This window comes from Hylobates moloch, unplaced genomic scaffold (assembly GCF_009828535.3).
Source record: "Hylobates moloch isolate HMO894 unplaced genomic scaffold, HMol_V3 SCAFFOLD_2, whole genome shotgun sequence".
NCBI classification, from domain to species: domain Eukaryota; kingdom Metazoa; phylum Chordata; class Mammalia; order Primates; family Hylobatidae; genus Hylobates; species Hylobates moloch.
The window spans coordinates 166,273-188,443 of NW_026652277.1; the positions used below are offsets into that span (position 1 = coordinate 166,273).

The following is a 22,171-nucleotide window of genomic DNA, read 5'->3' on the forward strand; positions in this document are numbered from 1 at the left end:
TTTCATTTTGCCAACTAAAATTTTTAACAAGTTTTTTAAAGAGTTGCTAACCAATGCTGCTGATTAAACAAACTTAATAACTAGAGTTCAGTGTTTGTTTAAAGTTTTGTCTCTAAACAGTGCATATGGCCAAATACTGTGCTAGAGTGAGTTCTTCATATCCTCCTTCATGTGGCTGTGTCACTCATTTTAAATTCAGTTAAGTTCTTCTGTTAGTTTTCAGAAAGAGAATTCTCAAGTTATATCAATTTCTCTCTCCCTCCCCCCACCAGAAAAAAAGATTATAAACCCGGGGCTCAGGAAATTTCATTGCACTTTATATTCCATATCTATGCTATGGGCACTCTGTCTTGGCCATGCATCAGTCACCTGAGGAATAAACAAATGAACAAGCAAATACAAATCACAGTCCCTGCCTCCAGAAATCACAACCCAGATGCTCAGCGAGTGAAGCCCAGCCGCGTTACATAAAAGTTTAGTCCATATCTCTGATGCAAGGCCAGGGTTGAGAAGAACTGCTCTGTAATTGGCGTAAACGGAGCAGCTGTGGGCACAGGCCACAAAGCGGCATAAGGAGAGAGCACTGACTGTGTTGCCAGCGAACCTAGGTGAGAAGTGGGGTCAGGAAGGTGCAGTGCAGACATGAGGTAAATGAAATTCAGTTTAGTTTCTCACTAATAAAATGTGTTTCCACTTGTTATTTAGATATTTTTTTGTGTATATAAACAGTGTACGTACGTATAATCAATTCACTTAAGCCCTAGCTAAAAGTTCTCAGTTATGTGAGAAATACTTGTCCTTTCCTCTACTGTATTTAGTGTACTGAAGTGACTTCCTATGCTTACAGTTCTTTTAGGAAGAATTATACCATTGGGCAGAGAATCATCATCTAGTGACCTGAAAAAGTTAAAGCATCTATTAAAATAGTGGCCACACCCACTCATTTCCTCTGCAGTATGAACTGATGATGTTCGCGTGCCTGGAGTTTTGCCTTTGCTTCCTTTAGGCTGTTGTAGTATCAGGGACTTTGACTAAGGAAATAGGCACACTTGTCCTTGTTTCCTAGCTGTTTAGAAATAACATGCGTAGAATCCTATTTTTTCTTCATGTGAAGTTAGACTTTTTTGGTGCAATAAATTGAGGAACCTAATTAGCTTGCAGGCTAGTCTAAGAATTGGGGTTATTACTGAGTAGATCCATGATGCTAAGAAATGGAGATGTTAGTATGCAGCTGTGCTGTACAAAGTAAGTGACACAGATTTTTTAAATTACCTTTTAAACAAAGAATAATGTTGTATTGAAATTCACCATTCATTATTGCTAATTTAAGATGTTCCCTCAAAGGACTTTAGCCATTGATATTGTTTGAAAAATAAGCGATTCTCCCTTATGTTTATTATCCGTTTATCTAAAAATTAAGTTTTAAAATACCAAGAAAAGAAAATATATATAATGCTCTAAGGATATTATATCAGGTACAACATAATATTTTAAAATTCTCACCTTGTTACATTAGATGCTGTTTTTTAATGCAAATGTCAAAGATTTCTGTCAGATATGTTGGAAAAAGTGCATCTTTTAATAAACTTTGCAGACTATCTGTTTCATATGTCTTTTACATGAATATAGACATAAGAATGATCAGATTTTGTACCATTTTTTTATTCTTTTTTTTTTTTTCAATAGAGCATTAAGAAGAAGAATACAAACAAACAGGAGATGGGCACATACCTGAGATTCATTGTCTCCCGCATGAAGGAGAGGGTGAGTCCTGCTCAGGGAATCTTTTAAAATACCCCAAAACATATCTTACTGTGGTTCATTCTTTCAAAGTTGAAATATGTACATAGCAATATGAAGTGTGGAGAGCACCCCGTCATGTCATGTTTCTTTTCTGCAGTAAACAGTTCCATAACAGGCAGTTAGATTTTTTTGTTTTGTCTGTTTTGGACATAGACATTTTGACATAAGCTACATGAGATTAGAAACATTTACATTTTTGAATTTCATTCATCAGAATGAACATTTTCATTGATGATGACTCTTTAAAATGAAAGGCAATTTTTCAAAATAACTATTCTATCACAACTTTAAGGAATGTCATATTAAACTATATAGTAGTGTATGTACATTTTTTCTGTTAAGTTTTAAAGTACTTCCTCTGAGATTTTGCTTTAAAGGTAGAAAATATTGGCCGGGCGCCGTGGCTCCCGCCTGTAATCCCAGCACTTTGGGAGGCCGAGGCAGGAGGATTGCTTGAGCCCAGGAGTTCAAGACCAGCCTGAGCAAGATGGCAAGACCCTGTCTCTACAAAAATAAAAAATAAAAAGGTAGAAAATATTTTGAGCTTTAGGAATTGATGTCTTATCTGCCTTCCTTTAACCACATTTAAACTGATGTACTAACCCTCTTAGGCTATAGATCTTAATAAAAAGGGGAAGGACAATAAACACCCGATGTACAGAAGGCTGGTGCACTCAGCTGTGGACGTTCCCACCATTCAAGAGGTAAAGTCGGCTTCTTTTATTTCCACTTCAAGTACATTTTCTTAACTAACAAGTTCAAGAATAATGTGGCAGTTAAGCAGATTTTGGTTGCTCTTTCCTTGAAAGTGTACTTTTTTCTATTTTCTAAAACAAAAGACAGTCATAACTACCAAATGAAGCATTATTAATTTGTAAATTTCGTGTGCTTACTCTAATGCAAATTAGCTGTCATCTTTAAAAAGCCTGGTTTTAAAGATGAGCAGCTTATAGCTTCTTGATCCTTGTTGATTTAAGAAAATGCCTTACAGCCTGAGCAATTTAGCATTTCAGATGTAAAGAATGTTTTCCAGGTTTAGCAGTGGTACCTGAGAGTTCCTCTCAGAAAAAAAAGTAAAGCATAGAACTGATCCGCAGTATTGGGAAACAATAAAATGAACAACAAAAAAAATATGATTAGAAAAGTTAATTATTCTTAAAGGTCTTAATTTTACTGACTGTAGCTGAGGATTGTTAGTTTGTTCATGTCCAGTAACGAATTGCAACAAAATCCAGTAGAACACATAGACATATTTGCAGTCAGGGTTACTGAATTACTGATTTTGTACCTCATGTGTCATGTTGGAAATTTAAAATCTTATGCATGGTCATTAATAGCCTATAGGGAAACCACAGGAATAATTTTAAATCATCTTACAAGTTTCTTTTTTTTTTGAGACAGAGTCTTGCTCTGTCGCCCAGGCTGGAGTGCAGTGGCGCAATCTCGGCTCACTGCAAGCTCCACCTCCCGGGTTCACACCATTCTCCTGCCTCAGCCTCCCGAGTAGCTGGGACTACAGGCGCCCGTCACCACGCCCACCTAATTTTTTGTATTTTTAGTAGAGATGGGGTTTCACTGTTTTAGCCAGGATAGTCTCGATCTCCTGACCTTGTGATCTGCCCGCCTCGGCCTCCCCAAGTGCTGGGATTACCGGCGTGAGCCACCGCGCCCGGCCACAAGTTTCTTCAGTACCCAAGAAAGACTGTGGCTTATTTCAATATAAGATAAGGGTAAATGAAGGTTTTTCCCTTAAAGTAACTGGTAAATCCTGCAACAAAAAAAAAAACCAAGTAGTTTTAATTTTACCTCCTACCCCCAGATTTCCTAGCCCCAGCCATAGCCCCTTCTCCTAAACTGTAAGACCTCTACAGAATATGTAAGAACCCAGACGTCCTTCCTCCCCGCTGCCTTTACCCATGCAGGTTCCTTCCTGTTGAAATCCTCTAAGATTTGGCACAGAGAGGGACACCTGAGATGTTATTTTAAAATGATTTATAAACCAATTCCTAGCCCCAATTCAGAATTATAAATATATCTTAGTAGTTAGGTAAACTGTCACAGAGGCTAACAGTTCTGCTTTTCAATCTCGATCTTCCTGTGTTGTAAAGAATGACAGGTGTGTGCTTAGGGTCTCATCACCCACACTGGCCCAAGAATTCATGCATTACAAAGCTTAGCAGCAGCTTTCTACATTATTGTCAAATGAGATGTTCAAGCCATTAAAGTTCACTCTGATAAATTAATGTAGTGTCTTTGTGGCTGCGGGATATCCGACCTGCCATGCTTCATTATACTATATTATTAAAACCGCAGGTGGGGTTGTTGGCTTCTTTTACACACATTCTCTGTCAGTACTGTGGGATGGCAGTGGTCACCCTGATGTCATCCTAGGAAAGTCTGCTTGTCCTATGAACTTATTCCAGACAAGTGTTTTCACTGGTAACTCTTTTTGTCATTCTGTTTTCCCTCTGCAGAAAGTGAATGAAGGGAAATACCGAAGTTACGAAGAGTTCAAAGCTGATGCCCAGCTGCTTCTCCACAATACCGTGATATTCTATGGAGGTTGGATATTTTTGTGGTTTTTTTGTATGCACTTTTAAACACAACATTTACATTCCATGTTGAACACTATCTTTCATAAAACATTACTTTCAAAGAATTAATACCTTAATGATCTACATACAAGTAACTGATAATGTTAGGGTATAAGGTTAGGAATATCTGGTGATACAGATTATAGAACGGACTGGCCAAAGACAAAATCATAGTATACCAAATGATGAAAACAATTATTCTTTACAGTTTTATATGTATTTGTTTTAGCTGAGAGGTTTTTAATAAGCACTATGATTAATTCTGATCATTTCCCCACTAGTATCACATCATCCAAAGGTAAGGTCACTCTTTATACCTAGAAAATTAGTGGTTGTATTGGATGGAAAACAAAAGCTGCCTGTGTAATTTTATTTTGCTGTCGTTATTTTAAATGGACATTTTGGTTTGAAATGGTAGATGTCTACTTTTGCAAACTGAAAGAAAAGGATACTAACTTTGAGTCTTATATTTGCAGACTATTGCTTATAGGTAATATCTATTTTTAATTACAGCAGACAGTGAGCAAGCTGACATTGCGAGGATGCTGTATAAAGACACATGTCATGAGGTACTATTCATTGCCCAATAATTATACTCTTTCTATAACTGAAATTAATTTATTTCAGGATTCCACTCTTATCTACATTTTAATTGTGCCATTTCCTTTAAATGTCTTTTATTGCCGGGCCTGGTGGCTCACGCCTGTAATCCCAGCACTTTGGGAGGCCAAGTTGGGCGGATCGTGAGATCAAGAGATTGAGACCATCCTGGCCAACATGGTGAAACCCCGTCTCTACTAAAAATACAAAAATTAGCTGGGCATGGTGGTGTACGCCTGTAGTCCCAGCTACTCGGGAGGCTGAGGCAGGAGAATCACTTGAACCTGGGAGGTGGAGGTTGCAGTGAGCCAAGATCGTGCCACTGCACTCCAGCCTGGTGACAAAATGAGATTCTGTCTCAAAACAAAACAAAAAAAGGGTCTTTTATTTTCATGTTTGACATACATGGGAAATAATGCAAATAGAAAAAAAATTCTGGCAAAACTGTTCAAAGAGAGATCCTGGGAGTCAGATTTAGTTAATAATTAACTTCTACAAGGAAACTCTCAGCCACCTTCAGAACTGTTGTGTTAGCTAGATGCTGCATGCGAATGTGTCTTACTGGGCATATGTGCAGTAAACATTACCCTCTTGTAATGAAGGATCCAGATTTGCATCCCTTCTAAACTGTATAGGCAAAAAGCAAACCCAACCAAACAACAAAGTACGTACTCATACAATAAATGAAGTACATTTAAGGAAGTATATTTTTGGGTGGTCTTACTTAAAACACTCACCTGTAACCACACTATCTTTGCAGAAGTTCCTCAGTTTATACAAAAAGTTTTGTTTCTTGAATTCATTTCAAATTTGACTTTTGTTTTTGATTTGTTCAATAAGCATTTACTGGGTGCCTCCTATGTGCCAGGCAGTATGTGAGGAGGAGTAAAAGGTGATGACAGTGCAGGCCTTCTGCTCATAGAGCAACATTCTGAAGAGGGAGACTGGGAAAAAGAAAAAAGAAACAGATAAAATATAGACTCTGTTTACAAGTTGTAAAAGAATATTGTGAAAGAAAACAAACAAGGAACTAAAATAGAGAATGAGGCAAAGGTAAGGACTGCTGTGATTGGCAGCAGATATTGTTACCTTCCTGAGGAATATTCAATCTGAAGTGCTAACCAGTGAGGTCCAGGCAGGGCCCAGTCAGACCAGCCTTGGCTTCTGTTCCAACTGTGGCCTGAGACCAGCGACATGGTTCTAAGAGGACAGTGACAGGGTCTTCCAGTACCATTTATTGAAAACTTTAAAATTTAAGCTTAAAAGATTAAGGAACAAAATTGAACATTATTTATATATGTGAATGTTAATTTACATGGATACATTTTATATAGTTTAATGTGTATATATATTTTATGTAGGCTAAAGTAGTTTCTTTTCTTTTTCAGCTGGATGAACTGCAGCTTTGCAAGAATTGCTTTTACTTGTCAAATGCTCGTCCTGACAACTGGTTCTGTTATCCTTGTGTATGTGAAATTTTGTGATTTTTGTTTTTTACCTCAAGTGTGTAATATACAGCTCTAAAGAAGTTTATTTCCAGTTTGGTTAAAGATTATAATTTTCTTCCTAAGTTTTTAAAATATCATAGTATATATGGGTTTAATGAGTATAAACAACTGAAATTTAAAAAAGTAACAGGGCTTGTTATCCATTTCTGATTTTAAAATGAGATACTGAATAAAAATAAATATTGGGTCCTTTTTGTTTTTGAGACGGGGTCTCACTTTGTCGCCCAGGCTTGAGTACAGTGGTGTGATCTCGGCTCACCGTAGCCTCAACCTCCCCCAGGCTCAAGTGATTCTCCCACCTCAGCCTCCAGAGTAGCTGGGACCACAGGCACACGCCTCCACACCTGGCTAATTTTTGTATTTTTTGTAGAGATGGGGTTTCACCATGTTGCTGAGGCTGGTCTCAAACTCCTGAGTTCAAGCAGTCCTCCTGCCTCGGCCTTCCAAAGTGCTGGGATTACAGGCATGAGCCACCACACCCAGCATCTGGGTCCCTTAATAAAGTGAATTTTTATTTCTCCTTTCATTCTTTCACGAGACACCTAAGGCTTTGCCTTTGTCTGTAGCTGTATAATTTCCCCAAAATGATACGGCTTCAAACCGGGCACTGACAAAGGGAATTCTGAGCATTCTTGGCCGGCAGCCTTGACTGCCTGAGAGAAGCCAGCCCTGTGAAGACAGTGCTGTGCCAGCTTAAAATTTCCCCATTTCTAACAAATTCCCAGGGGGTGCTGAAGCTGCTGGCTCCCCTGGCTGCACTTGGCAAAGCGGGTGCTCTTGTTTGCCACTGTCATACATGTGGATGGCCTTGGTTTCAGGGGCAGCCACGTTCCAGTCCCGACCTCTTCTGAGGAATAAGGTTCATGTTGGCACTCTGATGCACATATAAAATATCAGTCAGTCCCAGAAAAAAAAAATCTCGTGTGTGTTTAGGAGTTACGAAAGAAATATGTTAGAAATAATGGATTATACGTGACTAGTTTAATATTAATGGTACACTTGCATTTAATACTTTAATATAACAAGGTAAAACGTTTAATTTCCAGATACCTAATCATGAGCTGGTTTGGGCTAAAATGAAAGGTTTTGGGTTTTGGCCAGCCAAGGTCATGCAGAAAGAAGACAATCAAGTCGACGTTCGCTTCTTTGGCCACCACCACCAGAGGTAATTTGTGATCCCATGTTCAGTGGTCACAGCTGTGCTTATGAAGTCCTTAAGAAAGTTTGATGATTTCTCCATCAGAGATGCATGAAGTTTATTTTAAATTGAAAAAAAAAAAAAAACACATTATGCATCCAAGAATACGTTCCAAGATAAATTGTTTCCAGATATTTTTCAGATATTGTGTACTAAACAAGAATTTTTAATAACTGACACTGTTGAACTTCAGAAGCACATTAGTGTTAAGACTGAATTTATAGTACAGTGGGCAGAAGGGCCTCAGAATGTGTCCATTCCATAATACGGTAATGGAATTACCATTACCATGTTCACAGTTACTCTAGTTGCTCCAGCCATCTTCAAGGCTCAGTTAAAGACATAGACTAAAATCATCAATCTTGTGATCTTAGAATGTGTGTAAATACCTGAAGTGTGCGTAAAAATAAGCCACAATAGGAATAAAGAATTCACATGCAATTTATTTGGTTCATTTAACACGGATATTGAGATAAGGTGAAAAAGTGACAGAAGTCAGCTACATGATCTAAAAGTCATACTTCGCAAGGATTTAAATGAACAGCCCATGAGGTGTCTCCTGTCGTGTCAGGAGGTTATTAGTGCATTGAGAAGCTACACAATGAGGGACCTTACTCCTCCCTGTGGTAAATTTTTACTTAGTCTTCATTAATTTAAACAGAAGTGTAGTTAAAAGAAACCTATAACTACTGTAAATTTCCCAGAAGGTAGTTCTGTTCTTTCATAGGTAGATACACACTTACCTGACACTGTCATGTCAAGAAACATTAGTCAAATAATGATCCAATAAAATAACTCAATACAAAATGAATGTTTTAATTACATTATTAAGTGGTAATTTTTAACATATGCTTAATACGTCATACTCAGATGGTTTCAGTTTCTTATCAGAATAGGCAAGGAAGTAATGTATTTTTGGTAGGTTAGGGTAAGTCTTTATGTGAGATTGTGTCCTTGCTTCACCGCCTTCTACCCTAATCTCGACACATTAGTCAGTTTCTCTGAGCCTTAGCAAAATAAGGGCCTCATAAGAGTTTTTGTAAGGTTTAAAGAAATGTTTATATAGAGAGACCTGAATATAGTACCTAGCACATAGTGAATACTCAGTAAAGGTCAGCTTTTATAATACAACAGATATTCAAGGAATAACAGGGGAAAGTTTGTTTCAATGTTTTTCACATTAAATAAAACACAGTTAACTTAGAAAAAACAAGAATTCAGTTATTTTTATAGCCATACTAATAGGTAAGAATAATCTGATAATTAGAACTTTTTATCTATATATTTTTCTTTTTCATCAACTTGCAAGTAGCTTTATAGTGTCTTCAGCCATGAGTGATATTAATAATGAGTTAACTTGTTAGATGTCATTCAGTATACTATGCAGAAAATATTTTTGAAGAATATTTGGGCTAGGCCAGACACAGTGGCTCACGCCTGTAATCCCAGCACTTTGGGAGGCCAAGGCGGGTGGATCACGAGGTTAGGAGATCGAGACCATCCTGGATAACACAGTGAAATCCCGTCTCTACTAAAAATACAAAAAATTAGCCAGGTGTGGTGGTGGGTGCCTGTAGTCCAAGCTACTCAGGAGGCTGAGGCAGGAGAATGGCGTGAACCCGGGAGGTGGAGCTTACAGTGAGCGGAGATTGTGCCACTTCACTCCAGCCTGGGCAACACAGCAAGACTCCGTCTCAAAAAAATAATATATGTGCTAATCTGCAGCAGTCCTAGAGTAGTCTGTCACCTGAAGAGAGAATTAGGAAACATCAGATTACATTTTCAGAGGTATTTTTTTCCCTCAAGCTTCTTAGGTCCTGGAAGGTTTTATCTAAATAGTTCTAGACAGATGGGACTCTTAAGGACTTTATTTTAGAACATAAGAGAGGTTGACAAACTCACTATGTAAAATCATTTTCCTTTTTCCTGGATACAGTGTGAACCATTTGAAGTGAAGGATTGGTTAGGATATATAGTCTTCCATATTAGAATGTTTATTTTTTAAAATTTGATAAAATTATAATCATGAATTTTTAATTATTTAAGCAACCTATGCTCAAAAGGTTCTGGTTGATGAGGAGCCACTGGTTGCAAGTTCTGGCTAATAATTATTCTTCTGCTAGTCCATCATATCATTACATGTAAGTGGGAGGAAAAAAATGGTTTTGTACCATTCCCTCCTATACACGCAAATAGAATATGCTGCTTCTTCGTAGACAATGAGCACGTTGTAAATCTCTGGCAAAAGAGTCGAGTATGATTGTGTTTACATGTGAGAGCTGCTTTAGTGAGGTTTTTGTAGGATTTGCAAGATTTTGCCTGCCAAAGAAAAGTAGCTGATAAGACCTGTCTTAAGGAGGCTGAATCTTTCTGCTGCAAGTGGCTGGTGGGTGGCATGGCCCAGGCCAGGAAACCAGGTGCAGACAAAAAAGAGGTAGGGCACTTTGGGCTCACTGACATCAGATCACAGAACCATTTTATTCTGCATATATAGTCAGAGCATTGACAGACATAGAGCCAAATTAGACTATTCCTCTTTTTATTAGACTTACCTTAAATTGCAGGGTGTTTGCTTTTTTATTTTTGTAGATGAGAGAGCATACCCTGTGATAATTTTTTAAACTGAAATCTGATTATCTACAGTACTGGAGTTGATTAAAAGAGAATAGAAGTACATTTAAAGAACAGATGTGAATCCATTTTATTTAAGATAAATAAGGAAAATACTCTTACAGATACAAGTTCATTCCAGGTAGTCAGCACTGCATGTAACAGAATTCTCTCTCAAAAGCAAACTACTTTGAAAAAGTGAACAAACCACTTTTATTGAATTCCTACTACCTAATAGGAAATCAGTAAATAGCTGTTGATTGGAAGAGTAAATATATTTAAAATCTAATGGCAAGAAACTATTCCACAAGCATGATTTCATTTGTACTCTGCATTAGAGTTCAGTTTTTCAAAGTTCAGTTTACTTTGATATGGTTTTTAACAAAGTACTTAATGCCAGATGAGACATAGTTGATATAATATTAACCAATATATTCATAAATAATGTTATGGAAGTTCAAATCTAACAATTTTAGCTGTTGTTAGCATCTAATGATATAGATTATTGTATATTTAAAATGTGCTTCTAGATTATAAAGCTTGGCTTGTACAAGGAAGTGGAAATCGTTATTTATGGCTGAGGCACATGTGGCCATGATTCTCTAAGAGATTCCTTCAAACAGTCATAGGCCCAGTATTTCTGGAGCTCTGTAATTACAGGCCAGGGATGAAAACCGTGATATCATATATACTTATAGCAGGAAAAAAAATCTTTAACAGAAAACTGAAAAGCATAAATACGTGTGTTTGTAGTACCATATGGCAACTTGTACTCTACCGTAGAAAACGTCTGTGACTCATGCATCCATATAGTTTCCTCCCTCATTTATGATGTTCCCTCTGCCTGGAATCTCTCCACGCACGTTGTCTGCTGTCTAAATCTTATCTTCCAAGACCTAAGCCAAATAAAATGTTCTGACCACTCACAACTAAATGTTAACTCTTCCTCTCCATAGCACCCTCTGTACTTTTACCACCTGCTGCATTGCATTATGATTATTCCTTAGTTCTTTCTGACAAAATTGTAAGTCCCTCAAAGGTAGAGGCAGTGTAGGAAGTGCCATCCTAATAATCACAAGACCCGAGAGATTCCAACCACTAATAGTTTACCTTAACCCCTGTGGGCAGCATCTCTTGCCGCTGTCAAATGAGGCAATGAAACTCGAGATCACATAGACCCCATTCACTTTTCCATTCTTTTTAGTGCCTTCCCCTGATACACAGTAAACATGTTGAGTACAACATTTGGGATGAGCAGAGAAAGAGACCAATGCCCAGGAAAAACGTTCTTGCATTTTTAGCATATTCTTTCCAACAGAGCCAAATGCAGTTTCCATTCTCTAGTTTCAGATCTGTATTGCGCTTATTTCACAGCTAAGTACATTGTGGCTAAATAAGAAATGGCTCTGTTTGTTAATCTGGTTTCTCTAATGAGTACAGGCATGATACAAATATGACTTACTGGATAATATTTTTAGATGTTCCCATTTTATATGAATATATGTATGTATCTTATGAAAATTTCTGGGCATTTTCAAGTGATTCTTTAGTGCTAACTGCAAATAGCTAGATGGGTTATATTAGTTTACAGTATTCAGAACAACAGATAACTTTAAAAGGACTTATGAAGAATACAGATATGAACTAGGACAAGCTAAGCTGATTAAATTGTGAACAACTGGGAGGCATTTGTGAATCCAGTTCTGAGAACTTTCGTCGACTGTGAAAGACAAATCTCATTTATTTTCCGCTTGGTAACAGTTATTTATTCAAGCCATGATGAAGCCTAAGTGATTATGGTTTTTGCAATTAAAAGTAACGGCAGAAACCACAATTGCTTTTGCACCAAGCTGACAGACAAGAACTGCCACAGGTCGCATTTTATGGCAGGCAGGGTCCACTGAAGCCCTCTTACCACCCTTCCTGCCATTTGGGATGTTTCTAACTATACCTTTACGTGTTTTCCCTAGGGCCTGGATTCCTTCTGAAAACATTCAAGATATCACAGTCAACATTCATCGGCTGCACGTGAAGCGCAGTATGGGTTGGAAAAAGGCCTGTGATGAGCTGGAGCTGCATCAGCGTTTCCTACGAGAAGGGAGATTTTGGAAATCTAAGAATGAGGACCGAGGTGAGGAAGAGGCAGAATCCAGTATCTCCTCCACCAGTAATGAGCAGGTGAGTGTGTCTCAGGAAGGAAGTGCCTATTCATTATTACTTTTAAATGCAGAAATCTTAGTGTACACTCCTCACTGTAATGAACAGATTTTGACGTTCTCCTTCCCTTTTTTACATTTGTAAAGTGCTCTGCAAAAGTAAACCAAAACCAATTCAAATGAATACACAGATGTAACAATCGAGATGACCCTGACCCTGCCAGTACCAAGAGAGTTAAGTACAACTGCTCCTCTCTGAAGGTGCGCTGGCTCTTTGAAGCCTACAGTTACCAGAGCAGTAATTAAGTCAGTGGTAACTGAGTGGATGGAAGGATGCAAAAGGTAGAAATGTATTCACTTCTCACCTGTGGGTCCACTATGAGTGTTTTCAGCAGAGAAGTATTTCCTAGTGTCTGGAATAATATATTACTTTTATAATGCCCACAGCTAAAGGTCACTCAAGAACCAAGAGCAAAGAAAGGACGACGTAATCAAAGTGTGGAGCCCAAAAAGGAAGTAAGTTGCCCACCTTGCAGCGTCCAGGTGGCAGATGAAGCAGGAAATAGTTTCAATCACTCTTGGTTGCCCACCTTGCAGCGTCCAGGTGGCAGATGAAGCAGGAAATAGTTTCACAGTATTTCAAAGACAGTCACTCCTGGTGGATACTTGTGAAATTCAGTTGCTGTCAGTCAGATAATATCCATCAGGTTGAAACCAGTCTTCTGACTTCCCTGTCATTATCTGTTACCCTGGAATAGCACACATGCTCCAAGTCTCCATCTTAATTAAGCAGCCGCTGACCAAAGCTTGGCTAAGTAGGAAGGGCACGTTGCTATTAATACATTTCCTGGGAGCTCTGATATTTTTCCTAAGTATTATTAAAAACAACACATTTATCCAGTATATCAGTTGTGCCAACATTTAAAAACTTGAAGGAGACTGTGGTTGAGCTCAGCCGTTTTAAGTGATATAAGCCCTGCATGTTTTAAAACTGTGTAAATCTGGGCACATTTCAAACACATATTCAGTGAGAAGTGGTTTAGGATTTTAGGAAATTTGTTAATGAATCTAGTCCAATGAAGTAATTATAAGTTGACAATAATTTTTATATTCTATAAATTTTTGTTTATTTTAAAAACAAAACTTATAGTATTGATAAGTAAAATTATAAATGAAGCTTATGTTTATAATTATTGTAGCCGTTAATTGCATGTTCTTTTCATTCACTGATTGGGGGAGATTTGTTTAGTTTTAAATTGTGGCAAAATATACATGAAATCTACCATCCTAACCACATTTTTTAACAGCAGTTTATTATATGGCTATTTATGTATATCACTGCATTTTTATCCTAATAGAGTAGTTCTTGAACTGGTGAATTATATTGCTTTGTTTTGCATCTAAACTCTTGTCTTACCTTTTAGGAACCAGAGCCTGAAACAGAAGCAGTAAGTTCTAGCCAGGAAATACCCACAATGCCTCAGCCAATCGAAAAAGTCTCCGTGTCAACTCAGACCAAGAAGTTAAGTGCCTCTTCCCCAAGAATGCTGCATCGGAGCACCCAGACCACAAATGATGGCGTGTGTCAGAGCATGTGCCATGACAAATACACGAAGATCTTCAACGACTTCAAAGACCGGATGAAGTCGGACCACAAGCGGGAGACAGAGCGTGTTGTCCGCGAAGCTCTGGAGAAGGTAATGCTTGTCGCCACTGCGGGTGCCCTGCTGCAGCCGGCACTCCTGTCATGGCTCCTTTCACTCATGCATCAACCCAGTAGCGGCTTTTAAATGTAGCAATATAATGACACCAGTATCTTTTACAGCATTTCAAGTAATAGTGATACTTTTCTCACCTAAATTTTTTACACATGTAATGAAGGGGAAAAGGTACCTCATGCAAGTTGTTAAGTTTCTGTTCCAGTGTAGATGGTCCGTGTTAAGTTGTGCGCTGACTTACTGTGGGTTGTCTTTTCGTTCCAGCTGCGTTCTGAAATGGAAGAAGAAAAGAGACAAGCTGTAAATAAAGCTGTAGCCAACATGCAGGGTGAGATGGACAGAAAATGTAAGCAAGTAAAGGAAAAGTGTAAGGAGGAATTTGTAGAAGAAATCAAGAAGCTGGCAACACAGCACAAGCAACTGATTTCTCAGACCAAGAAGAAGCAGTGGGTAAATACCAGTCTTTTTTAGACTCTTATTTCTGAAAATGTACCACAGGTATGAGCCAGTTAATTCAGAAGGTAGCTGTGGCACATGCAGAAGTTGTTTCCGAAATAAGATCAAATGTGAAATGATCAGCTTCAGTTTTAAAAATTGTATTAAGAGTCCTGTGATCTCTCAACCCCAGATCCCGTATTACTGTGTACTGCTCAGGATTATTTTGTTAAATTGAGATTATAATACCTTAGTACATATTTATTACAATTAACTTATATAATTTCTCCATCTATGCAAATATTTTATTTGGGCAAATTGGCTGGCCCTGACTTTTACCTGGTGATTTCAGATGGGTAACATCCAAATGGTGAAATTACAAATACAATTATCACAATAAATTAAAGAGTTTCAGATTTCCCTGCACTTAACATTTATACATTAGATTTTGTTAAATCAATTACTTTTACTTTATAGTAGTGACATCTCATTGGTCTCTCACTGCCCTCCCTTATACCTGACTAGTGTCATTTGTCATCGTGTCCTGCTCACGAGTCTCATCCTCCCCACTAGAGTGGGAGCTTCTGAGTGCACAGGATCCAAGTGCTCGTCTTACAGCCGCCACAGTGCTCAGTGAATTAGGGAAAAGTTTTGCTCCCGAAAGTTCATAACTTTGTTTCAGTTTTAATAAATGACTGTATAAAGTTTTGTGATAAACTCATTCTTCATTTTATCCAGCCTATATTATATAAATACACATAAACTTTTCATGAAAGAAATATTTTTAAATCTGTGACAAAGATTTGCCAAGAAGGAAAATGGAAACTTTGAATAGATGAAGATAACTTGGTAGGAAGAGCTGGTGAATAACAAAATAAATAGTGTTAACAAAAGACCAAGAGATCTGTGGAGGGAAAAAGAGAGCTTTATTTTCTGTTAAAAAACAACCTGCACATTGGGTGTTACAGCCTTCAGCACAAGTGAAAGTGTGCCCTCCGAAGAAGAACTTTTCCGTGTTCTTTAAGAAATTTCACTGGTGCTAGTCAGGTTTTGAGGAGCTGACAAGCTCCGATTGGTGAGGGATGGCAGTCGGCAAAACTAGTCTGAGAGTTGCAGCCAACATTGTGTGTTCCAGGTGCTTTTCCCCCCAGCTTCTCAACTCAGTTTTAGTTGGGTATGACAAGAACGACTGAATTGGTGTGATCAACTCTCACAATATCAGATCGGAATTAAGGCGTGCTGAAGAGAACAGAAGCACAACACCCAAAGACGCCAGGTGCAGTGGCTCATGCCCGTAGTCCCAGTGCTTTGGGAGGCCAAGGCGGAAGGATTGGTTGAGCCCAGGAGTGCAAGGTTGCAGAGAGGTGTGATTGCACCACCGCACTCCAGCCTGGGCGATGGAGCAAGACCCTGTCTCTTAAAAAATTCTTACGAGTAGACATCTCTTAAGTTTACTAAAGAATCAAGAAAATGGGAAGAGGAGGCTATAATACTGTCTTTTATAGCACTTTACCATTTGTGAAACAGCTCAAGTGGGTATTTCTGTACTCTTCTTTAAGATGAAGAATTTGAGGCTTATGAGATTAAATAGAATGATTAAAAACCTAGTTGGCAGAGCTGAGCTTTTTGTGCTCATCACATTCTAGTAAAAGGGTTAGAATTCTTTCTTCTTGGCCGGGCTCGGTGCTCACACCTGTAATCCCAGCACTTGGGAAGGCTGAGGCAGGCAGATCACTTGAGACCAGCCTGGGCAACATGGTGAAACCCCATCTCTACAAAAAATACAAAAATTAGCCGGGTGTGGTGGTGTGTGTCTGAAACCCCAGCTACTTGGGAGGCTCAGGCAGGAGAATCTCTTGAACCCAGGAGGCAGAGATCAAAATGAGCTGAGATTGCGCCACTGCACTCCAGCCTGGGTGACAGAGCGAGACTCTGTCTCAAAGAATAAAGAATTATTTCTTCCCAATTACATCTTACATTGTTGTAAGAAATAGAATAGTATTACAGGACAGAAAGCATGTAGATATGCCAGATGCCGAATAATGGATGTCACAAGAAACACAGATAGATGTATCCATTAAATATATCCACAGAAAGGGAGAAATTGAAAACAAAGTAATAGGGTATTTGGGAGAAGGGATGGTGGTGCTGTGTAAAGTCTGAAAGATGAGGAAACTAAGAAGTTAAATAACTTGATCTGAAGCCACATGACCAGTGGGTGGCACAGTCCCCAGATGTGAATCCTGACACGCCTCATCCCAGCCGTTTCCAAAACTGACTCTGCACCTAATGGGGATTTTACTGAAGGTGCAATTGCTGACATAATAGATAATAATGCATACAATACACAGGAAGAAAATTATAATTTTTAGGTATCAAATGTAGGCTATTCTCCCTGGGTTCTTCCTCCAGAGCTCTCACAGCCATCAAATCTGCACGTGTCTATCTACAGAACTTCCATATTTATACTGACCTGTTGTCAAGTGTTTACATCCAAAATGTCTCTCATCTTCCTTCCCTCACTGTGGGTGTCTGTTCATGGTACTACCATTAGTTCACCAACCCAGCTTGGACCTTTAGCTTTGCTTTTTTCACTCGTCTCCCATGACCAAAGAGTTCAACCATGGTACTGTGGACCCTTGCACTAGAACATTCTTTGGGGGAGGTGTACATTGTGGGATGTTTAACAGCATCCCAGGCCTCTGTCCGCCAGTAGTACCTTCTGCCCCGAAGTTGTGACAGTCAAAAATATCTCCAGACATTGCAAATAAGATGAAGACTGAGACTTGGCCACTAGATGTGAGTTTGTAAGGGACCTTGCTAGCAGCATATTAGTGGCATGGTGTGAGTAAAGAAAGACTGCAGCGTATGTTAACAACGAGAAGAATTTGAAATAGGGAGTTTAGGCAAGTCTTTCAAGGAGCTTGTGGAGAAATGCAAGTGGTAGCTGGAAAGGGATGTGAAGTCAAGAGCATTTTAAGAAAAGAAACGGGAATGACTCCCATAGAGATGGAAAAAACCGGGAGGTGTCAGGTACAACCTGACAGCAGCTCGAGTTTGCTGACAACCAGGCCTGAGCTACAGTCATCCCCAGGGCTCCCTTTCCATCTGCTGTGCATAAAACGTATTCAGATTCCACAAAAGGTTGAGCCAGAAAGATCTTTTAAAAGCACCACCTCGAGTTTGCCATTTTAACCAGTCTCTTACACATCCACACCCAAGTCTAAAGACTGCCCCGATTTCTTACCTGCAGTGCTACAACTGTGAGGAGGAGGCCATGTACCACTGCTGCTGGAACACGTCCTACTGCTCCATCAAGTGCCAGCAGGAGCACTGGCACGCGGAGCACAAGCGCACCTGCCGCCGGAAAAGATGAAGCTGGGCCTTCCCGGAGCCACCCCGACGGTCACTCTTTTCAGACACAGCGGTTTTTGTTTCCAAGAAGCCAAAATTGTTTAGAATTTGCTTCCCATTTTGCACCAGCCTTTAAACACTTTTCGTGAAGAAATTTTGCACAGTAGTTTAAATCTTTTGTTAATGCTCCTCCGAAGTTTTTCAGGGGGTAAAAGTAACATCAGTGGAGGGTATTATTTTAAATAAATTTTAATTGAGAATTTGTTGCATTTTCAGCAAATTTTAAAACATTTTTAGGTTTTACAGAGATTTTAACCTTTAAACAACAGATCTTTAAAAAACAGGTGAATACAAGTGAGTTTAACAAAGAAACATTTAGAATAGATCTGAATGTAAGAACTACAGAACTGTTTCAGAAATAAAACATACTACCTTGATGTGACATTTTTTTCGTAACCTTGTTGAGCTGGTTTTGTTCAGCTTAATTTAGTGTTCAAAGGCATTATCTGTTGGTCACGCCAGTGGGTATATGATTGAATTTAGGGAACAGGGTTGACACAGCAGGGCTAGTCCTGCATATTTTTTCTTAAATATTTCCCAATTGTGTTTTTCATTATTTCTTTTCAATATATAACTTTTATAACAAATTATTAGCTTTGATCTTGTAGTTTAAAATTGCAGGGAACTGGGGTTATCTTTTACTGAGCTGGATCTTAGAGAAAATGAATATTTAATTTTAAAGTTTGCACATTTCATCTTTGTCCTAACATGAGTGCTTGTAACAAAATAAACAACAAAAACAAAGCCAAAAACTACCTTTATCCATATGTGAAATTATAGATGAGGCATACGAATTTGTTTAATGCTTCCCTTCCCTTCCCACATATCATCTCACTGCCTATTATCTGGTGTCACCTCATGTATTGTAAGTTAATACTAAAAGAAGAGAAAGCACTTAAGTTTCACAGAAGCCGTTATGTTTGTAGTAATGGGTCATTGCCTACTAATGAACTCCATCGCTGTACACAGAATGAAGAATAATGCATGTTAATTTTCTTGTATTAAAGATGCCGTGATTTGTAAAAAGTCTGTATTTTGCGGAATGTCTGGATTAAGAAGCATTACCAATAGGAATGGATCGATAGTTGAATAATGATTTTTTATACATAGATATATAAAATACAGCCAGGAAAACTTAAATTACTTTTCTTTTAAAATATCTCACAATTTATGTGTTTTTTTTAAAGACTGATCTTAGACCAAGTCAAATTCCCATTTATCATTTAGTTATTTTTTGAGGTTAGAGAAATAATTTGTACATATTTATTTAGACCTTTGATATTTATTAAAGCAATTACTCACAATGGAAGTGAAAGAATCAGGAGAAAAGCCTTTTAAAAAGTTTTCTCCAGGTTTGTCAGGGTCACTCTAAAGATAAAAATGTAACTAAGTCTTCTGTGAAATATCGTCCATCTAATCTCGATGCTGTTGCAGATGGTGGTGACACAAGTTAATTGACAAACTACTGCCAAATGGTGCACAATATTTTGTAAAAAGTACCCAGTATCCCCATTTCATACAATGTACCTAAATTATGCAGTAACTTGGCATCATCGTTCCCTCCTTGTTGCTGTGTAATTAGTCAGTGTTGCCACAGTGTGTGGCGCTGATGGAGATGTCAGAACCGAGAACACTTAACCTTCTTTGATTGTTTTTCAAGTTTTAAGACTTCGATCCACCCCTATGAGAGCAAGTAATTGTGGAAATATTTTTGGTGTAAAATCATTCCAGAGTGTGTAATATTTAACTGATAGCTGCATGAAAGTGAGATTCGTGTTACTTTGGCTTTTTTGTCTCTGTTGACACGGTTGCACATTTCCAAGTTACTACAGCGTGAAAACTGTGTGTTTAAAAAAAAAACAAAATTAAAAAAAGAGATTGTGGCCTGGTTTTGTAAAAGTTTTAGGTAAAATTACAATTGATCGTTTTAGGAATCATTATTAAAAACTTTCTGCAAATCATAAAGCTATATCGAGGTGTTGAGCTTAGCCACTATGCACATTGTAATTATTCATTGTGGCTGTCCAGTTCTATGATGCATTCTGGCATTTTGTAAGCTGCTCTGACTAGCAATATATAGATTCATTTAATGTGTTAACATTGGTTAATAAATGTATTTAAAAAAACTAGCTTTAGTAATTTGTTTATTTAGTCCCCTATACCCAACCAAATACTACTGTTGCTACATGTTGCTCATATACTGTGGGTTACTCTTTAGTGACTGTTTAACTTTATATAAAATCAGTGTGTTAAACATCATTCGTTCACTTAAACATATAAATTGAATTTACTTTCACCAGATCTCAAAAAGACCATACAAAAAGGAGAGGATGATTATTATATCAGCTGCATATCAATTATTGCAAATCAGCCTGAAAAACAGATAGATAGAGTGGAGCAGATTCTTAATTGGAGGCCAGCTGAGGCTTACCCTCTGCTGTTTTCATCATCTACTTGTTGGTATGGTAGTTGCGGGTAGTTGACCAGCCCCAGGTCTTAGTGCCAACATTAACCCAGCCTTAGTCGGTACTCTGGTTGTCATCATTCATGCCATCATTCATCATTCATGTGATGGATGTATCACAGCTGGGATCAGATGGTTTAGGTCTGAATATTAAAGTCCCAGTTACTGTAGGATTGTAAAGTTTCCAACAGTAGTATCATTCTATTCACCCTCATTTTGTCTTTGTTCTTCTAGATACATTTTCCTAAGCAACAGGCTTACTGGTCCTCACTTAAGAATGAGGTGTCGGCCAGGCGCGGTGGCTCACGCCTGTAATCCCAGCACTTTGGGAGGCCAAGGTGTGTGGATCACCTGAAGTCAGGAGTTCGAGACCAGCCTGGCCAACATGGTGAAACCCTGTCTGTACAAAAATACAAAAAAAATTAGCCGGGCATGATGGCAGGTGCCTGTAATCCCAGCTACTTGGGAGGCTGAGGCAGGATAATCTCTTGAACCTGGGAGGCAGAGGTTGCAGTGAGCCGAGATCACCCGATTGCACTCCAGCCTGGCTGGGCGACGGAGCGAGACTCCATCTCAAAAAAAAAAAAAAAAAAAGGTGTCACTTGTCATTTTATGAAATGCCAACTCTGATTCTAGACCGTAATTATTAGAATTGTGTTCTAAAATAGTCTTTTCAATAAAAAAATTTCAACTGACAAATACAAAACCCGTATCTATAATACATGAGTATCACTGAAAATTTCAGTCATTGATGACAACAGAATGAAAGAAGGCCTTTAGGAGGGTGTATGGAGTGAGTGAAGTGACAAGGTTGCTTCTGTAATTGGGGGCAGACCAAATTGAAGTAGTGAAGCAAGTGGCTTAGAGAATAAAAAGCAGTTTGCCACTTTTCCAATATTAAAAGAAAATAAAAGTAGAAATAGGATACTTGTGTGAAAGTGGTCTTTTCATAAGAAGGAAAAGTGTGCAATTGTAGAAAAGCGATAGCTTTGGTCGGGCTACTCAAGACAAGATAGGTGTAAACAGGGAAGTTTAAAAAGATGTAATAACTTGCTCAGATTTACCCAGTAGGTGAGTCTCAAGCTCAGTTCTGTTTGATTGTAAAACCCATTTTCTTTACTCTTACACTAGGCTGAATATATGGATAGAAAATTATTTGACAAACATTTGAAATTAAAGTCATCAAGTTCAATACATCTGGAATCAAACCCATCACCTTCCCCTGCCTCACTCCACTTCTCCAGCCAGCTCACTGGATGCCAGTCTGGGTTCAGGGCAGTTTCACAGTCATGGTCACCCAGACTAGACCATGATGCAACAAGTGGCCTCGCCCTGTTCTTTGCCTTCAGTCTCTAATTCAGTGGTTCTCAAACTTGTGACATCAGGATCACTGGAGGGCTTATTAAAGCACCACCAGGCTCCACCTCCAGCACGTGCATTGCTCCCAAGTTCTAAGTGTTGCTGACGGGAACATCCTTTGAGAACACTGCTTTACTGACATGGAAAAAAAAAAAAAAAGCAACGGACCCTTTCCTGCAAAGTGCACATAGACATACATGCACAGATAATGCTGCATAAAATTCTGTGGATTCCTAAGGCCCAGAATTATGTTGACCCTCACATTAAGAATCCTTAATCCAGTAGGACTGGAGCAGCAAAAATGTGGGGAGG

At 38.5% G+C, this 22,171-nt stretch overlaps 1 protein-coding gene across 16 annotated transcripts in view; it reads left to right on the forward strand.

The window, feature by feature from the left end:
- The window catches only part of ZMYND11 (zinc finger MYND-type containing 11), a 119,131-nt gene extending 98,912 nt beyond the window's left edge, over window positions 1–20,219 (forward strand). For 12 of the 16 annotated variants that reach the window (XM_032169598.2, XM_032152582.2, XM_032162401.2 and 9 more), the window contains 11 exons: window positions 1,687–1,764; window positions 2,415–2,507; window positions 4,278–4,365; window positions 4,911–4,966; window positions 6,386–6,463; window positions 7,552–7,670; window positions 12,284–12,491; window positions 12,917–12,985; window positions 13,894–14,166; window positions 14,452–14,637; window positions 17,876–20,219. In XM_032169598.2, the coding sequence (XP_032025489.1) occupies window positions 1,687–1,764; window positions 2,415–2,507; window positions 4,278–4,365; window positions 4,911–4,966; window positions 6,386–6,463; window positions 7,552–7,670; window positions 12,284–12,491; window positions 12,917–12,985; window positions 13,894–14,166; window positions 14,452–14,637; window positions 17,876–17,998 (1,371 nt within the window). In that variant the 3' untranslated portion in view covers window positions 17,999–20,219. Of the gene's footprint in view, window positions 1–1,686; window positions 1,765–2,414; window positions 2,508–4,277; window positions 4,366–4,910; window positions 4,967–6,385; window positions 6,464–7,551; window positions 7,671–12,283; window positions 12,492–12,916; window positions 12,986–13,893; window positions 14,167–14,451; window positions 14,674–17,875 lie in introns of those variants that run through there. The other 4 variants (XM_058431025.1, XM_058431053.1, XM_058431057.1 and 1 more) reach the window with 3 other exon arrangements.
- The last annotated feature ends 1,952 nt before the right edge of the window (window positions 20,220–22,171 follow it).